This window comes from Dendrobates tinctorius, unplaced genomic scaffold, assembly GCF_039654945.1.
Source record: "Dendrobates tinctorius isolate UK_male_01 unplaced genomic scaffold, ASM3965494v1 ptg000265l, whole genome shotgun sequence".
Classification (NCBI taxonomy): domain Eukaryota; kingdom Metazoa; phylum Chordata; class Amphibia; order Anura; family Dendrobatidae; genus Dendrobates; species Dendrobates tinctorius.
This window is the reverse complement of record NW_027361932.1, coordinates 12,741,726-12,758,456: the sequence shown is the minus strand read 5'-3', so window position 1 is coordinate 12,758,456 and position 16,731 is coordinate 12,741,726. Positions and strand designations below refer to the sequence as shown.

Here is a 16,731-nt window from a genome sequence, read left to right as displayed (position 1 = left end):
AACCGGTGTAAGAAAGTATTACTGTATATAACCAGTGTAAGAAAGTATTACTGTATGTAACCGATGTAAGAAACTATTACTGTATGTAACCAGTATAAGAAAGTATTACTGTATATAACCAGTGTAAGAAAGTATTACTGTATGTAACCAGTGTAAGAAAGTATTACTGTATACAACCAGTGTAGGAAAGTATTACTGTATGTAATCGGTATAAGAAAGTATTACTGTATATAACCGGTATAAGAAAGTATTACTGTATATAACCAGTGTAAAAGTATTAGTGTAAGTAATCGGTATAAGAAAGTATTACTGTATATAACCAGTGTAAGAAAGTATTACCGTATGTAATCAGTGTAAGGAAGTATTACTGTATGTAACCAGTGTAAGAAAGTATTTCTGTATATAACCGGTGTAAGAAAGTATTACTGTATATATAACCGGTGTTAGAAAGTATTACTGTAAGTAATCGGTATAAGAAAGTATTACTATATATATAACCGGTGTTAGAAAGTATTACTATATGTAACCGGTGTAAGAAAGTATTACTGTATATATAACCGGTGTTAGAAAGTATTACTGTATGTAACCGGTGTAAGAAAGTATTACTGTATATAACCAGTGTAAGAAAGTATTACTGTATATATAACCGGTGTTAGAAAGTATTACTGTATGTAACCGGTGTAAGGCCTCTTTCACACTTCAGTTTTTTGCCATCAGTCAAAATCCGCCAAAATTTGAAATTGGCGGATCCGCTTTTTCTTGTTGCGGATCCGCCATTTTCCCCATTGGGATACATTAGTGGCGGATTTTGACGGATGGTCGTCCGTTGCGTCCGATATTCGGCGGATCCGCAAAATTCTTTGCGGATTCTGTCTGAGGGGGACGGAGAATGTAACGTTTTTTTTCGCCGTCAAAATGGCGGATGACGGCGGATCCGCCGTCATCAGCCATGCGGTAGAATGGGGCCCTATGGGCGGCGGATCCGCCGGGATCCGCGATTTTGCGGAATCCGCCGGCAGGATCCGCAAAATCGCACTGCGCATGCCCAGAAAAAAAGATACTTTTCCAGACAGTCCCAAAACTATATAAGATGGGCTAATTGGGCCCAGACATGCAGTAGCAGCCAGACAGCAAGCCAGCCAGACCACCACCAAGCCTGCAAGACAGCCACCAAGCCTGCAAGACAGCCACCAAGCCTGCAAGACAGCCACCAAGCCTGCCAGACCACCCAGCCTGCCAGAAACCCACCAAGCCTGCAGCCACAGCTATCAAGAGGCCTGCCAGTACCAGCTTTACCAAGTGTGAGTATACCTATGACATTTCTGTGTATGGCCTGCAAGTGTGTAGCGTGTGTGTGTGTGTGTGTGTGTGTGTGTGTGTGTGTGTGTGTGTGTGTGTGTGTGTGTGGTCTGCGAGTGTTGCATGTCTGTTTTTTTTTTTTTTTATGTTTTTTTTTTCTGTTGCTTGTGTACTGCATTTTATTTTCATACAACTGTAATTATATTGTATTTTTTATGCTGTGATTGCTGCGATTGAGTGGTGTATGGTATGTGGTGTAATTGGGCCCAGACAATCCGGCACCAGCAACACTGAATACTCCAAGCAAGATATCCGACTCCAGCCTGCCTGACAGAAGATTCAACTAGAGCTATAAAACCTGTCTGCCCATCTGCAAGTCTACCACCTGCAAGACCCCTGGAGCGTGTGTGTGTGTATGTGTGTGGCCTGTGTGTGCATTTTTTTTTTTTTTTTTCTGTTGCATGTGTACTGCTTTTTATTTTCATACAACTGTAATTATATTGTATTTTTTATGCTGTGATTGCTGCGATTGAGTGGTGTATTGTATGTGGTGTAATTGGGCCCAGACAATCCGGCACCAGCAACATTGAATACTCCAAGCAAGATATCAGACTCCAGCCTGCCTGACAGAAGATTCAACTAGAGCTATAAAACCTGTCTGCACAGCTGCAAGTCTACCACCTGCAAGACCCCTGGAGCGTGTGTGTGTGTGTGTGTGTGTGTTGCATTTTTTTTTTTTTTTTTCTGTTGCATGTGTACTGCATGTTATTTTCATACAACTTTAATATTGTATTTCTTGCTGTGATTGTGTGGTGTAAAGGCTGGTTTCATATTTGCACTTTATAGCGCAGGGATAACCTGCACACGTCCACCACTAATCCCCGTCCCATCTGGTCATCACCGCCTACTAGCACACATGGACGCTTGCGATCTGCACACCCTATCTTTAGTATGGGGTGCGCAGATTGCAAGCGTTCATGTGCGCTAGTAGGTGGGGATTAGTGGCGGACGTGTGCAGGAAATAGCTGCGCTATAAAGTGCAAATGTGAAACCGGCCTAAATGGTATTGTATGTGGTGTTATTGGGCCCAGACATCTACATCAAACACCAGCCTGACTGTATCAGTCAGGCTGGTGTTTTAATGTAGATGTCTGTGCCCAATAACACCACATTCAATACCATTTAGGCCGATTTCACATTTGCACTTTATAGCGCAGCGATGGCCTGCACACGTCCGCCACAAATCCCCGCCTACTACCGCACATGAATGCTTGCGATCTGCGCACCCTATCTTTATCATAGGGTGCGTAGATGGTGCGCTGGCAGGATTTTACCATGTGCTGCGCACTTTTGAAGGTGTGCCCTTGCGCGCCAAACGCAGCATGTTGCATTTTGGCGCGCACGGCACACCTTCAAAAGTGCGCAGCACACTGTAAAATCCTGCCAGCGCACCATCTGTGCACCCTATGATAAAGATAGGGTGCGCAGATCGCAAGCATTCATGTGCAGTAGTAGGTGGGGATTTGTGGCGGACGTGTGCAGGCCATCGCTGCGCTATAAAGTGCAAATGTGAAACCGGCCTAAATGGTATTGTATGTGGTTTGTGCCCAGACATCTGGCAACAGCCACACTGAAGAAACCGAACCAGACATCAAACACCAGCCTGACTGATAGAATTTCAAACTCCGCTGCAAATCTTCCACCTGCAAGACACCTGGAGTGTGTAGCCTGGCTGTGTGTTATGCGTGTTTGCGTTTTTTTATTTTTCATGTATTGTGGTATTTAAAATAAAGAGCAGAGTAGCTCCTATTTTTTGGAAAAAAAAAAATAATAAAAAAAAAAATAAATAAATTGTTTTGAAAAAATCTACTTTGTATCATTTTAAAAAAGGTAAAATTAAGTTACCATAAAGGTAATTGAAGTGTTCTGGTATACAAGTGTGGTTAAAAGTGAGATTGCAACATACCATGAAAAAATGGGTATACACAACTGAGTTTCAGGGAATTCAAAACCATGCAAACACAGTGGGTATACACAGAAATTAAACACCTTCAATCACTGGTTACATACTCTGTTGAGAGTTTCAGGGAATGCAAACACTGGTATACACAGCAATTACACACTACACGCCTTCAATCACTGGTTACACGGTGAGACCTTTAATCACTGGTTACACTCTCGGTGAGAGTTTCAGGGAATGCAAACTGGTATACACAGCAATTACACACCTTCAATTACTGGTTACACTCAGTTACAAAACACAAAGAAAGTAGGTTTACACAAAATATTAGACACCTTCAATCACTGGTTACACTCTGAGATAAGGGAATGTAGACATGCAAACACTTAAAATTGCGTATAATTAGTTTCAGGGAATTACACATACAAAATGTGGTTTTTTTTTTGTTTTTTTTTAAACTTTCATATCATTTTCTTTCAGTTCACACAATGAAGCGCCACCATACCGGCAGACACGGCCAGCCCAACCGTAGCAGAGATTCAGACCGCAGCAGGGATCAACGCAGCAGACATGACCGGTCAGACCGCAGCAGAAACAACCCTGACCGCAGCAGAGAGGAACAGCCACACCGCGGCGTACAGGCAACCATTAGTTTCCCTGTAAGTATAAAGACCTGAAAGCTTATTATGATCCTTTGTATAGTAGCTTAACAAGTCTCTTTATACTTGCAGATCACTTCAAGCACTACCAGCAGGGTAGCAGCAGAGAGAGCCAGCCAGGCTGCAGCAGAGAGGCCCAGCCAGACCGCAACAGAGACTGCCAGCCAGGCTGCAGCAGAGAGGCCCAGCCAGACCGCAACAGAGACTGCCAGCCAGGCCGAAGCAGATACTGCCAGCCAAACATTTTCCCTGTAAGTATAAAAGCCTGAAAGCTTATTATGATACTTTGTATAGTAGCTTAACAAGTGTGTTTATACTTGCAGATCAGTTCAGGAAGCAACACAGCTGCCCCAAGCCGTAATGTCTTCTCCTGAAAGCTCCCCCTCACATCATCAGCGAGCTGAGGTAAAAAAAAATTTGTTTATTTTTTATTTAAAATAATTTTTTTGTGGTTAAAAACACTATCCTATTATGTTTTAACAGGAAGCTGATTCAGAGGAGCTTCCAGGAGGAGACGTGCAGGGTGGAGAGACACACGGAGGGGGTGCGCAGATTGTAAGTTTAGCACATACACAGATACATAATGCTACACCCAACACAAACATTCATCACAGTGCACACCATAACTGCATCCATCCAAACATTTTTTTTTTTTTTTTCCCACAGTCTTCAGAATCCGGTGCCCGCACTAGAGTGACTCCCAGGACATCCCAGGGTCGTCAAGGTGATGCCTCTGGTGGTCGGCAAACGGTAAGTAACCCTATTTTGATAATTGTTTAAATGAACATCATGTGTTTGAATATAATGTAATTTTTTGCTTTTTGTTTTGTTTTTTATCTTCACAGGTTTCACAGCGTGCTCCCCGCAGACATCAGGAGGAGGGTGTCATTATTGATAGTGATGACCTCATCCATGAGGTGGAAATCCGGGAGCCGCTGTGGAACATGGCAAACCGTCTTCATGCCGACCAACCAACCACACGACGGCTCTGGGATGAAGTCTGTTCTTCAGTTATTGACAACTGGGAGGAACTCAATGCGAGGGCCAGGGATTTTGTGCGTAAGTATTACAACTTCAGTAACTTATATTTCCAGCATGTGAAGTGTTGAATACTAAACCTTTTTTTTTTTTTTTTGCTTCACAGGTGACAGGGTTATCACACGGTGGCGGTCGCTCCGGGATCGCTTCAAGAGGGACTACAACAAAGAGATTCAGACCCCGAGTGGATCGTCGGGAGGACGCCGGGGACCCCAGTACAAAAACTACCAAGCCCTGGCGTTCCTGCGATCTACAATGGCGTGCAGAAGGTAAATATTCCCCAAACAATTCCTGTAGTAGAAATGTTTAACCAATTTTTTTTTCAGCAGACTTAAATTAAATATCAATATTTTTAATATACATTTTTTTCTTCTTTTTTTTTTTTTAGCACCATCTGCAGCACTCGGGAGTCTGCATCAGAGTTGCGTCCCTCTGGAGTGATCCCTAGTGAGACCGCCCCCGGTGACCACATCGAGGTATCCGACCCCTCTGTACCTACCCTCTTGTCTGATCCCTCTATCCCCTCCACCAGCACTGGAGCAGCAGGGCAGACTTCATCACATGAAGCTGCTGGTGATGACTTGTTCCCTGTTCCCCACCCCTCAGACACTGCCGCAACATCTCGACCAACTTTTGGTTCTGGCCGGCAGCGTCTGAGGAGTCAGGAAAGGCTGACCTTGTCTGACTGTTTGAGTCTAAACTCAACTGTTCAACACGGTTTCCACACTTATGGACAACGGTTATCTTCTGGGTTGACCATGATCAATCAAAGTATCATGGAACTCAGAAGATACATGGAACAGATGAGTTTAGAATCAAACCAGACACCGAGACATACCTTTTTTCAATCTGTTGTCCGGCAAATGGAAGGTTTAAGTACTCACCAGCAGATGCGTGTGATGCAAGCCTGTCAGAATGCTCTAGTGGAAGTGCTTGCTGAAGCATCTCTTCCTCCCCCTGTCTATCCTTCCACAGTCCATCCTCCCCCTGTCTATCCTTCCACAGTCCATCCTCCCCCTGTCTATCCTTCCACAGTCCATCCTCCCCCCGTCCATCCTTCCACCACCATCAATCACACAGCCGTCCCTCCTCCTACCACTCCCTCTCCTTTCTCTAGTTCCCCATTCCATTCTTCCCAGTACCTACCTTCCCCATTGCATTATACCCCAATGCCCTCGCCATACCCACCCCCACATACACCTTCAATGTACCCACAAACCTCGTCTGTCCATCCACTCCCGTCCCAACCACATGTGTTAAACCCCCCTTCCACTTCTGGTCCTCACCAACTCCCTCCCCAGTCCCCTACCCCCCCCCTCGATGTGGTCAACCCTGTTAACCCCCCCTCCAATACTATCTCCACCCAACATTATCATAGTTTGTAATTTTTCTGTTGTAATATACCAAAAAAAAATTAAAAAAGTAGTATACCAAAAAAAATTAAAAAAGGTAATATTATACCAAAAAAAAGTTACCAAAAAGGTAATACCAAAAAAAGTTACAAAAAAAGTTAAGAAAAAAAATTAAAAAAAAAAAATACAGTTAATACAAATTGTCAGAAATAAACTGTTTTTTTTCAAAAAACTTTATTGTGATGTTTATTTTTTGCTTCTTTATTCAAATTACACCAGTGGTGTAAAAGGTAAACACAACACTTGTTAACACAACACACAACCCTGGGTAATATTTCACAGTACACCGGTGGTGTACAAGGTACAAAAAAACACTTGGTAGCACAACATTTGATAACCAACACTTGTGAACATTTCAAAGTGTAAAACGCTTGGTACACAACACTTGGTAACTTTACGCTTGGTACACAACACTTGGATAACTTTACGCTTGGTACCCAACAATTGTTAACACTGCAAAGTGTAAAATTAACCAAATCACATGGTAAAACACAATGCTTGTGCAAAGCAAACACTTGGTAAAATTTCAGATAAAAAAAAAAAAAAAATTACTCACAATTGGTAAGAAGAAAATTATATCATGTGATATTGCCAGTCCACTTGTCCCTCTGGTGTAACAAAATAATCTGCAAAGGTATCCCTAATTCTTGCCACTGAACCAGTACTCCGAAAAGTTTGCTGCTCATAATCCCACAAGGTGGTTTCATACACATTGTCATCGATGGAAACTGGTTCCTTTGAAAGGACAAAATTGTGCAGGATTACACAGGCCTTTACCACCTCATCCACAGTCTCTGTTTTCATTTTCATGGCCGTTAACAGGACTCTCCATTTTGCAGTTAAAATTCCAAACGCGCACTCCACCACTCTGCGCGCTCTGGTTAACCGATAGTTATAGATTCTTTTCTGGTGTGTTAATCCACGACTACCATATGGCTTCAGTAGGTGTTTTGAAAGTTGAAAAGCATCGTCGCCAACGCACACAAAAGGCATTGGTGGGCCTGTTGTTCCAGGGAGTGGTCTTGGAGGTGGGAAGTTAAAATTGTCTCCATACAAGTGACGGCCCATGGTGGAACTCTTGAATACCTGTGAGTCGTTAGAACGACCGTATGCACCAATGTCCACGGCAATGAATTTGCAGTTTGCATCCGAAATGGCCAATAGCACAATGGAAAAGTATTTTTTATAGTTGTAAAACTGTGAACCAGATCCCATGGGTTTCACAATCCTGATATGCTTGCCATCCACGGCACCGATGCAGTTTGGAAACTGGCAGATATCTTGAAACTTCTCTGCAATCTCCAGCCACCTCTCCTGGGTTGGCTCTGGGATGTATTCCTCCTGTAGAGAATCCCATAATGCCCGGCAGGTCTGTTGTACAATTCCAGCAATAGTGGAAATCCCAATCTGGAACTGGAAATGGAGGGAGGTGAAGGATTCTCCAGTTGCCAGGAATCTTAAAAAAAGGGAAAAAAAGTAAAATTAATACAAACTACAAGCCATAACATAACAATAAAAGCCTGCAGAATCTGAAACATTTTAAAAGGTAGATAACTTACCGAAGGGTCACCATCAAACGCTCCGCCGGTGATATAGAAAACCGCATGTAGGTGTCCCTTCTCCGGATTTGTTCTCCAACACGATCCACCAATATCTCAAAGAATTCCATCCGCATGCGCACGTAGTTGAAGAACTTGTCCGGATTCTCCCTCAATTCCAGGTACAGTGTGGAAAAAACGCCACGGGTGAACCTCTGCGCATTAATGGGATGAATCCACTGGCGCCGTCTCCACATACGCAGGATTCGCAGTCTTCTTTTCTCCCTCTCGATAGCAATAATTGCCAACCGATTCAAGTGAAGATCCAATTCCACACAGAAGCTGTCAATACTCGCAATAACTCCTTCCAGACTCGCACTAACTCCTTCCATCGCTGCCACTAGCTCTAAAACCTTTCAAAGAAATTGTATCACAACACCCTAGATATATTTCTCCCTAGTTTCCAGCATCCAATCACATTTGAGAGCATTTTCCAAGAGCGAATCATATTTGGGAGCATCCCATTTTGGAGGTGTGGAAAAACGGATCCGCAAAAAACGGATTCAACGGATGACAAAAACGGATGCAAACTGATGGAACGGATCCGTTTTGTTGAGGATCCGCAGTAAAATCGGTATGGCGGATCCTCAACAAAACGGATCCGTTCCATCAGTTTGCATCCGTTTTGTTTCCATTTTTGCGGATCCGCCATTTTCAAATTTTTGGCGGATTTTGACTGATGGCAAAAAACTGAAGTGTGAAAGAGGCCTAAGAAAGTATTACTGTATATAACCAGTGTAAGAAAGTATTACTGTATGTAACCAGTGTAAGAAAGTATTACTGTATACAACCAGTGTAGGAAAGTATTACTGTATGTAATCGGTATAAGAAAGTATTACTGTATATAACCGGTATAAGAAAGTATTACTGTATATAACCAGTGTAAAAGTATTACTGTAAGTAATCGATATAAGAAAGTATTACTGTATATAACCAGTGTAAGAAAGTATTACCGTATGTAATCAGTGTAAGGAAGTATTACTGTATGTAACCAGTGTAAGAAAGTATTTCTGTATATAACCGGTGTAAGAAAGTATTACTGTATATATAACCGGTGTTAGAAAGTATTACTGTAAGTAATCGGTATAAGAAAGTATTACTATATATATAACCGGTGTTAGAAAGTATTACTGTATGTAACCGGTGTAAGAAAGTATTACTGTATATAACCAGTGTAAGAAAGTATTACTGTATACAACCAGTGTAGGAAAGTATTACTGTATGTAATCGGTATAAGAAAGTATTACTATATATATAACCGGTGTTAGAAAGTATTACTGTAAGTAATCGGTATAAGAAAGTATTACTATATATATATCTGGTGTTAGAAAGTATTACTGTATATAACCAGTGTAAGAAAGTATTACTGTATACAACCAGTGTAGGAAAGTATTACTGTAAGTAATCGGTATAAGAAAGTATTACTATATATATAACCGGTGTTAGAATGTATTACTGTATATAACCGGTGTAAGAAAATATTACTGTATATAACCAGTGTAAGAAAGTATTACTGTATATAACCAGTGTAAGAAAGTATTACTATATATAACCAGTGTAAGAAAGTATTACTATATATATAACCGGTGTAAGAAAGTATTACTGTAAGTAATCGGTATAAGAAAGCATTACTGTATATAACCAGTGTAAGAAAGTATTACTATATATATAACCAGTGTTAGAAAGTATTACTGTATATAACCGGTGTAAGAAAGTATTACTGCATATAACCAGTGTAAGAAAGTCTTACTGTATGTAACCGGTGTAAGAAAGTATTACTGTATATAACCAGTGTAAGAAAATATTACTGTATATAACCAGTGTAAGAAAGTATTACTATATATATAACCGGTGCTAGAAAGTATTACTGTATGTAACCGGTGTAAGAAAGTATTACTGTATATAACCAGTGTAAGAAAGTATTACTGTATACAACCAGTGTAGGAAAGTTTTACTGTATACAACCAGTGTAGGAAAGTATTACTGTAAGTAATCTGTATAAGAAAGTATTAGTGTATATAACCAGTGTAAGAAAGTATTACTGTATGTAACCAGTGTAAGAAAGTATTACTGTATACAACCAGTGTAGGAAAGTATTACTGTATGTAATCGGTATAAGAAAGTATTAATATATATAACCGGTGTAAGAAAGTATTACTGTATGTAACCGGTGTAAGGAAGTCATACTGTATGTAACCAGTGTAAGAAAGTATTACTGTATGCAACCGGTGTTAGAAAGTATTACTGTAAGTTATCGGTATAAGAAAGCATTACTGTATATAACCAGTGTAAGAAAGTATTACTATATATATAACCGGTGTTAGAAAGTATTATTGTATATAACCGGTGTAAGAAAGTATTCCTGTATGTAACCAGTGTAAGAAAGTATTACTGTATGTAACCGGTGTAAGGAAGTCTTACTGTATGTAACCAGTGTAAGAAAGTATTACTGTAAGTTATCGGTATAAGAAAGCATTACTGTATATAACCAGTGTAAGAAAGTATTACTATACGTGTAACCGGTGTTAGAACGTATTACTATATATATAACCGATGTAAGAAAGTATTACTATATATATATATAACCGGTGTAAAGAAAGTATTACAGTAATCGGTATAAGAAAGTATTACTGTATATAACCAGTGTAAGAAAGTATTACTGTATGTAACCAGTGTAAGAAAGTATTACTGTATACAACCAGTGTAGGAAAGTATTACTGTATGTAATCGGTATAAGAAAGTATTATTATATACAGTATATAACCGGTGTAAGAAAGTATTACTCTATATAACCAGTGTAAGAAAGTATTACTATATATATAACCGGTGTTAGAAAGTATTACTGTATGTAACCGGTGTAAGAAAGTATTACTGTATGTAACCGGTGTAAGAAAGTATTACTGTATATAACCATTGTAGGAAAGTATTACTGTATGTAATCGGTATAAGAAAGTATTGCTATATATATAACCAGTGTAAGAAAGTATTACTATATATATAACCGGTGTTAGAAAGTATTACTGTATGTAACCGGTGTAAGAAAGTATTACTGTATGTAACCGGTGTAAGAAAGTATTACTGTATATAACCAGTGTAAGAAAGTATTACAGTATATAACCGGTGTAAGAAAGTATTACTGTATATAACCGGTGTAAGAAAGTATTACTGTATTTAACCGGTGTAAGAAAGTATTGCTGTATGTAACCAGTGTAAGAAAGTATTACTGTATGTAACCAGTGTAAGAAAGTATTACTGTATATAACCGGTGTAAGAAAGTATTACTGTATATAACCGGTGTAAGAAAGTATTACTGTATATAACCGGAGTAAGAAAGTATTACTGTATGTAACCAGTGTAAGAAAGTATTACTGTATATAACCAGTGTAAGAAAATATTATTGTATATAACCGGAGTAAGAAAGTATTACTGTATGTAACCAGTGTAAGAAAGTATTACTGTATATAACCAGTGTAGGAAAGTATTACTGCATGTAATCGGTATAAGAAAGTATTGCTATATATATATAACCGGTGTTAGAAAGTATTACTGTATATAACCGGTGTAAGAAAGTATTACTGTATGTAATCGGTATAAGAAAGTATTACTGTATGTAACCAGTGTAAGAAAGTATTACTGTATGTAATCAGTGTTAGAACGTATTACTATATATATAACCGGTGTAAGAAAGTATTACTGTAAGTAATCGGTATAAGAAAGTATTACTGTATATAACCAGTGTAAGAAAGTATTACTGTATGTAATCATTGTTAGAACGTATTACTATATATATAACCAGTGTAAGAAAGTATTACTGTAAGTAATCGGTATGAGAAAGTATTACTGTATATAACCAGTGAAAGAAAGTATTAGTGTATAAAACCGGTGTAAGAAAGTATTACTGTATGTAACCAGTGTAAGGAAGTCTTACTGTATGCAACCGGTGTTAGAAAGTATTACTTTATATAACCGGTGTAAGAAAGCATTACTGCATATATAACCAGTGTAACAAAGTATTACTGTATATAACCAGTGTAAGAAAGTATTACTGTATACAACCAGTGTAGGAAAGTATTACTGTATGTAATCGGTATAAGAAAGTATTACTATATATATAACCGGTGTTAGAAAGTATTACTGTAAGTAATCGGTATAAGAAAGTATTACTATATATGAAAGTATTACTATATATATATCTGGTGTTAGAAAGTATTACTGTATATAACCAGTGTAAGAAAGTATTACTGTATACAACCAGTGTAGGAAAGTATTACTGTAAGTAATCGGTATAAGAAAGTATTACTATATATATATATAACCGGTGTTAGAAAGTATTACTGTATATAATCGGTGTAAGAAAATATTACTGTATTTATCCAGTGTAAGAAAAAGTATTACTGTAAGTAATCGGTATAAGAAAGTATTACTATATATATAACCGGTGTTAGAAAGTATTACTGTATATAACCAGTGTAAGAAAGTATTACTGTATATAACCAGTGTAAGAAAGTATTACTGTATATAACCAGTGTAAGAAAGTATTACTGTATATAACCGGTGTAAGACAGTATTAGTGTATATAACCGATGTACGAAAGTATTCCTGTATACAACCAGTGTAGAAAAGTATTACTGTAAGTAATCGGTATAAGAAAGTATTACTATATATATAACCGGTGTTAGAAAGTATTACTGTATATAACCGGTGTAAGAAAATATTACTGTATATAACCAGTGTAAGAAAGTATTACTGTATATAACCAGTGTAAGAAAGTATTAGTGTATATAACCGGTGTAAGAAAGTATTACTGTATACAACCAGTGTAGGAAAGTATTACTGTATGTAACCGGTGTTAGAAAGTATTACTGTATGTAACCGGTGAAAGAAAGTATTACTCTATATAACCAGTGTAAGAAAGTATTACTGTATATAACCGGTGTAAGAAAGTATTAGTGTATATAATCAGTGTAAGAAAGTATTACTATATATATAACCGGTGTTAGAATGTATTACTGTATATAACCGGTGTAAGAAAATAATACTGTATATAACCAGTGTAAGAAAGTATTACTGTATATAACCAGTGTAAGAAAGTATTACTATATATATAACCGGTGTTAGAAAGTATTACTGTATGTAACCGGTGTAAGAAAGTATTACTGTATATAACCAGTGTAAGAAAGTATTACTGTATGTAATCAGTGTAGGAAAGTTTTACTGTATGTAATCGGTATAAGAAAGTATTGCTATATATATAACCGGTGTTAGAAAGTATTACTGTATGTAACCGGTGTTAGAAAGTATTACTGTATATAACTAGTGTAAGAAAATATTAGTGTATATAACCAGTGTAAGAAAGTATTACTATATATATATAACCGGTGTTAGAAAGTATTACTGTATGTAACCGGTGTAAGAAAGTATTACTGTATATAACCAGTGTAAGAAAGTATTACTGTATATAACCAGTGTAGGAAAGTTTTACTGTATGTAATCGGTATAAGAAAGTATTGCTATATATATAACCGGTGTTAGAAAGTATTACTGTATGTAACCGGTGTTAGAAAGTATTACTGTATGTAACCGGTGTAAGAAAGTATTACTGTATATAACCAGTGTAAGAAAATATTAGTGTATATAACCAGTGTAAGAAAGTATTACTATATATATAACCGGTGTTAGAAAGTATTACTGTATGTAACCGGTGTAAGAAAGTATTACTGTATATAACCAGTGTAAGAAAGTATTACTGTATATAACCAGTGTAGGAAAGTTTTACTGTATGTAATCGGTATAAGAAAGTATTGCTATATATATAACCGGTGTTAGAAAGTATTACTGTATGTAACCGGTGTAAGAAAGTATTACTGTATATAACCAGTGTAAGAAAGTATTACTGTATATAACCAGTGTAAGAAAGTATTACTGTATGTAATAGGTATAAGAAAGTATTACTGTATGTAATCAGTGTTAGAACGTATTACTATATATATAACTTGTGTAAGAAAGTATTACTGTAAGTAATCGGTATAAGAAAGTATTACTGTATATAACCAGTGTAAGAAAGTATTACTGTATGTAACCAGTGTAAGAAAGTTTTACTGTATACAACCAGTGTAGGAAAGTATTACTTTCTTATACCGATTACATACAGTAATACTTTCCTACACTGGTTGTATACAGTAAAACTTTCTTACACTGGTTACATACAGTAATACTTTCTTACACTGATTACATACAGTAATACTTTCTTATACCGATTACATACAGTAATACTTTCTTACACTGGTTATATACAGTAATACCTTCTTACACTGGTTATATACAGTAATACTTTCTTACACCGGTTACATACAGTAATACTTTCTAACACCGGTTACATACAGTAATACTTTCTAACACCGGTTATATATATAGCAATACTTTCTTATACCGATTACATACAGTAAAACTTTCCTACACTGGTTATATACAGTAATACTTTCTTACACTGGTTACATACAGTAATACTTTCTAACACCGGTTATATATATAGTAATACTTTCTTACACTGGTTATATACACTAATATTTTCTTACACTGGTTATATACAGTAAGACTTTCTTACACCGGTTACATACAGTAAGACTTTCTTACACTGGTTATATACAGTAATACTTTCTTACACCGGTTATATACAGTAATACTTTCTAACACTGGTTATATACAGTATTATTTTCTTACACCGGTTATATACAGTAAAACTTTCCTACACTGGTTATATATATAGTAATACTTTCTTACACTGGTTTTATACAGTAATACTTTCTTACACCGGTTACATACAGTAATACTTTCTAACACCGGTTATATATATAGTAATACTTTCTTACACTGGTTATATACAGTAATACTTTCTTACACTGGTTATATACAGTATTATTTTCTTACACCGGTTATATACAGTAATACATTCTAACACCAGTTATATATATAGTAATACTTTCTTACACCGGTTACATACAGTAATACTTTCCTACACTGGTTATATACAGTAATACTTTCTTACATCGGTTATATACAGTAATACTTTTTTACACTGGTTATATAGAGTAATACTTTCTTACATCGGTTATATACAGTAATACTTTCCTACACTGGTTATATACAGTAATACTTTCTTACATCGGTTATATACAGTAATACTTTCTAACACCGGTTATATATATAGTAATACTTTCTTACACCGGTTATATACAGTAACACTTTTTTACACTGGTTATATAGAGTAATACTTTCTTTCACCGGTTATATACAGTAATACTTTCTAACACCGGTTACATACAGTAATACTTTCCTACACTGGTTGTATACAGTAATACTTTCTTACACCGGTTATATACACTAATACTTTCTTACACTGGTTATATACAGTAATACTTTCTTACACTGGTTATATACAGTAATATTTTCTTACACCGGTTATATACAGTAATACTTTCTAACACCGGTTATATATATAGTAATACTTTCTTATACCGATTACTTACAGTAATACTTTTTCTTACACTGGTTATATACAGTAATATTTTCTTACACCGGTTATATACAGTAATACTTTCTAACACCGGTTATATATATATAGTAATACTTTCTTATACCGATTACTTACAGTAATACTTTCCTACACTGGTTGTATACAGTAATACTTTCTTACACTGGTTATATACAGTAATACTTTCTAACACCAGATATATATATAGTAATACTTTCTTATACCGATTACTTACAGTAATACTTTCTAACACCGGTTATATATATAGTAATACTTTCTTATACCGATTACATACAGTAATACTTTCCTACACTGGTTGTATACAGTAATACTTTCTTACACTGGTTATATACAGTAATACTTTCTTATACCGATTACATACAGTATTACTATATATATAACCGGTGTAAGAAAGTATTACTGTATGTAATCGGTATAAGAAAGTATTACTGTATGTAATCGGTATAAGAAAGTATTACTGTATATAACCAGTGTAAGAAAGTATTACTGTATATAACCAGTGTAAGAAAGTATTACTGTATGTAATCGGTGTAAGAAAGTATTACTATATATATAACCGGTGTAAGAAAGTATTACTGTATATAACCAGTGTAAGAAAGTATTACTGTATATAACCGGTGTTAGAAAGTATTACTGTATATAACCGGAGTAAGAAAGTATTACTGTATATAACCGGTGTAAGAAAGTATTGCTGTATGTAACCAGTGTAAGAAAGTATTACTGTATGTAACCAGTGTAAGAAAGTATTACTGTATATAACCAGTGTAGGAAAGTATTACTTTATGTAATCGGTATAAGAAAGTATTGCTATATATATATAACCGGTGTTAGAAAGTATTACTGTATATAACCAGTGTAAGAAAGTATTACTGTATATAACCGGTGTAAGAAAGTATTACTGTAAGTAATCGGTATAAGAAATTATTACTGTATATAACCAGTGTAAGAAAGTATTACTGTATATAACCAGTGTTAGAAAGTATTACTGTATATAACCAGTGTAAGAAAGTATTACTGTATGTAACCAGTGTAAGAAAGTATTACTTTATATAACCGGTGTAAGAAAGCATTACTGCATATATAACCAGTGTAACAAAGTATTACTGTATATAACCAGTGTAAGAAAGTATTGCTGTATATAACCGGTGTTAGAAAGTATTACTATATATAACCGGTGTAAGAAAGTATTACTGTATGTAACCAGTGTAAGAAA

At 36.4% G+C, this 16,731-nt stretch overlaps 1 protein-coding gene across 2 annotated transcripts; it reads left to right on the top strand.

The window, feature by feature from the left end:
• The first annotated feature begins 691 nt into the window (after nucleotides 1–691).
• Nucleotides 692–7,419, top strand: LOC141069505 (uncharacterized). Of its 2 annotated transcripts, XM_073559127.1 has the most exons (5): nucleotides 692–1,301; nucleotides 3,740–3,918; nucleotides 3,991–4,169; nucleotides 4,242–4,323; nucleotides 4,402–7,419. In XM_073559127.1, exons 2-5 carry the CDS (start codon nucleotides 3,748–3,750, stop codon nucleotides 4,696–4,698), a joined length of 729 nt encoding a protein of 242 aa, XP_073415228.1. In that variant the 5' UTR covers nucleotides 692–1,301; nucleotides 3,740–3,747; the 3' UTR covers nucleotides 4,699–7,419. The 2 variants fall into 2 exon arrangements, with proteins under 2 accessions (XP_073415228.1, XP_073415227.1); XM_073559126.1 differs by lacking the exon at nucleotides 692–1,301 and having other exon boundaries at nucleotides 3,123–3,918.
• The last annotated feature ends 9,312 nt before the right edge of the window (nucleotides 7,420–16,731 follow it).

What these genes read in the sequence shown, in the direction of transcription:
- LOC141069505 (XM_073559127.1), top strand. Translation starts at nt 3,748, where the DNA reads ATGAAGCGCCACCATACCGGCAGACACGGCCAGCCCAACCGTAGCAGA. An exon ending in AGGCAACCATTAGTTTCCCT is followed by an intron (nt 3,919 to 3,990) that starts GTAAGTATAAAG and finishes TTATACTTGCAG; the next exon opens with ATCACTTCAAGCACTACCAG. An exon ending in CACATCATCAGCGAGCTGAG is followed by an intron (nt 4,324 to 4,401) that starts GTAAAAAAAAAT and finishes ATGTTTTAACAG; the next exon opens with GAAGCTGATTCAGAGGAGCT.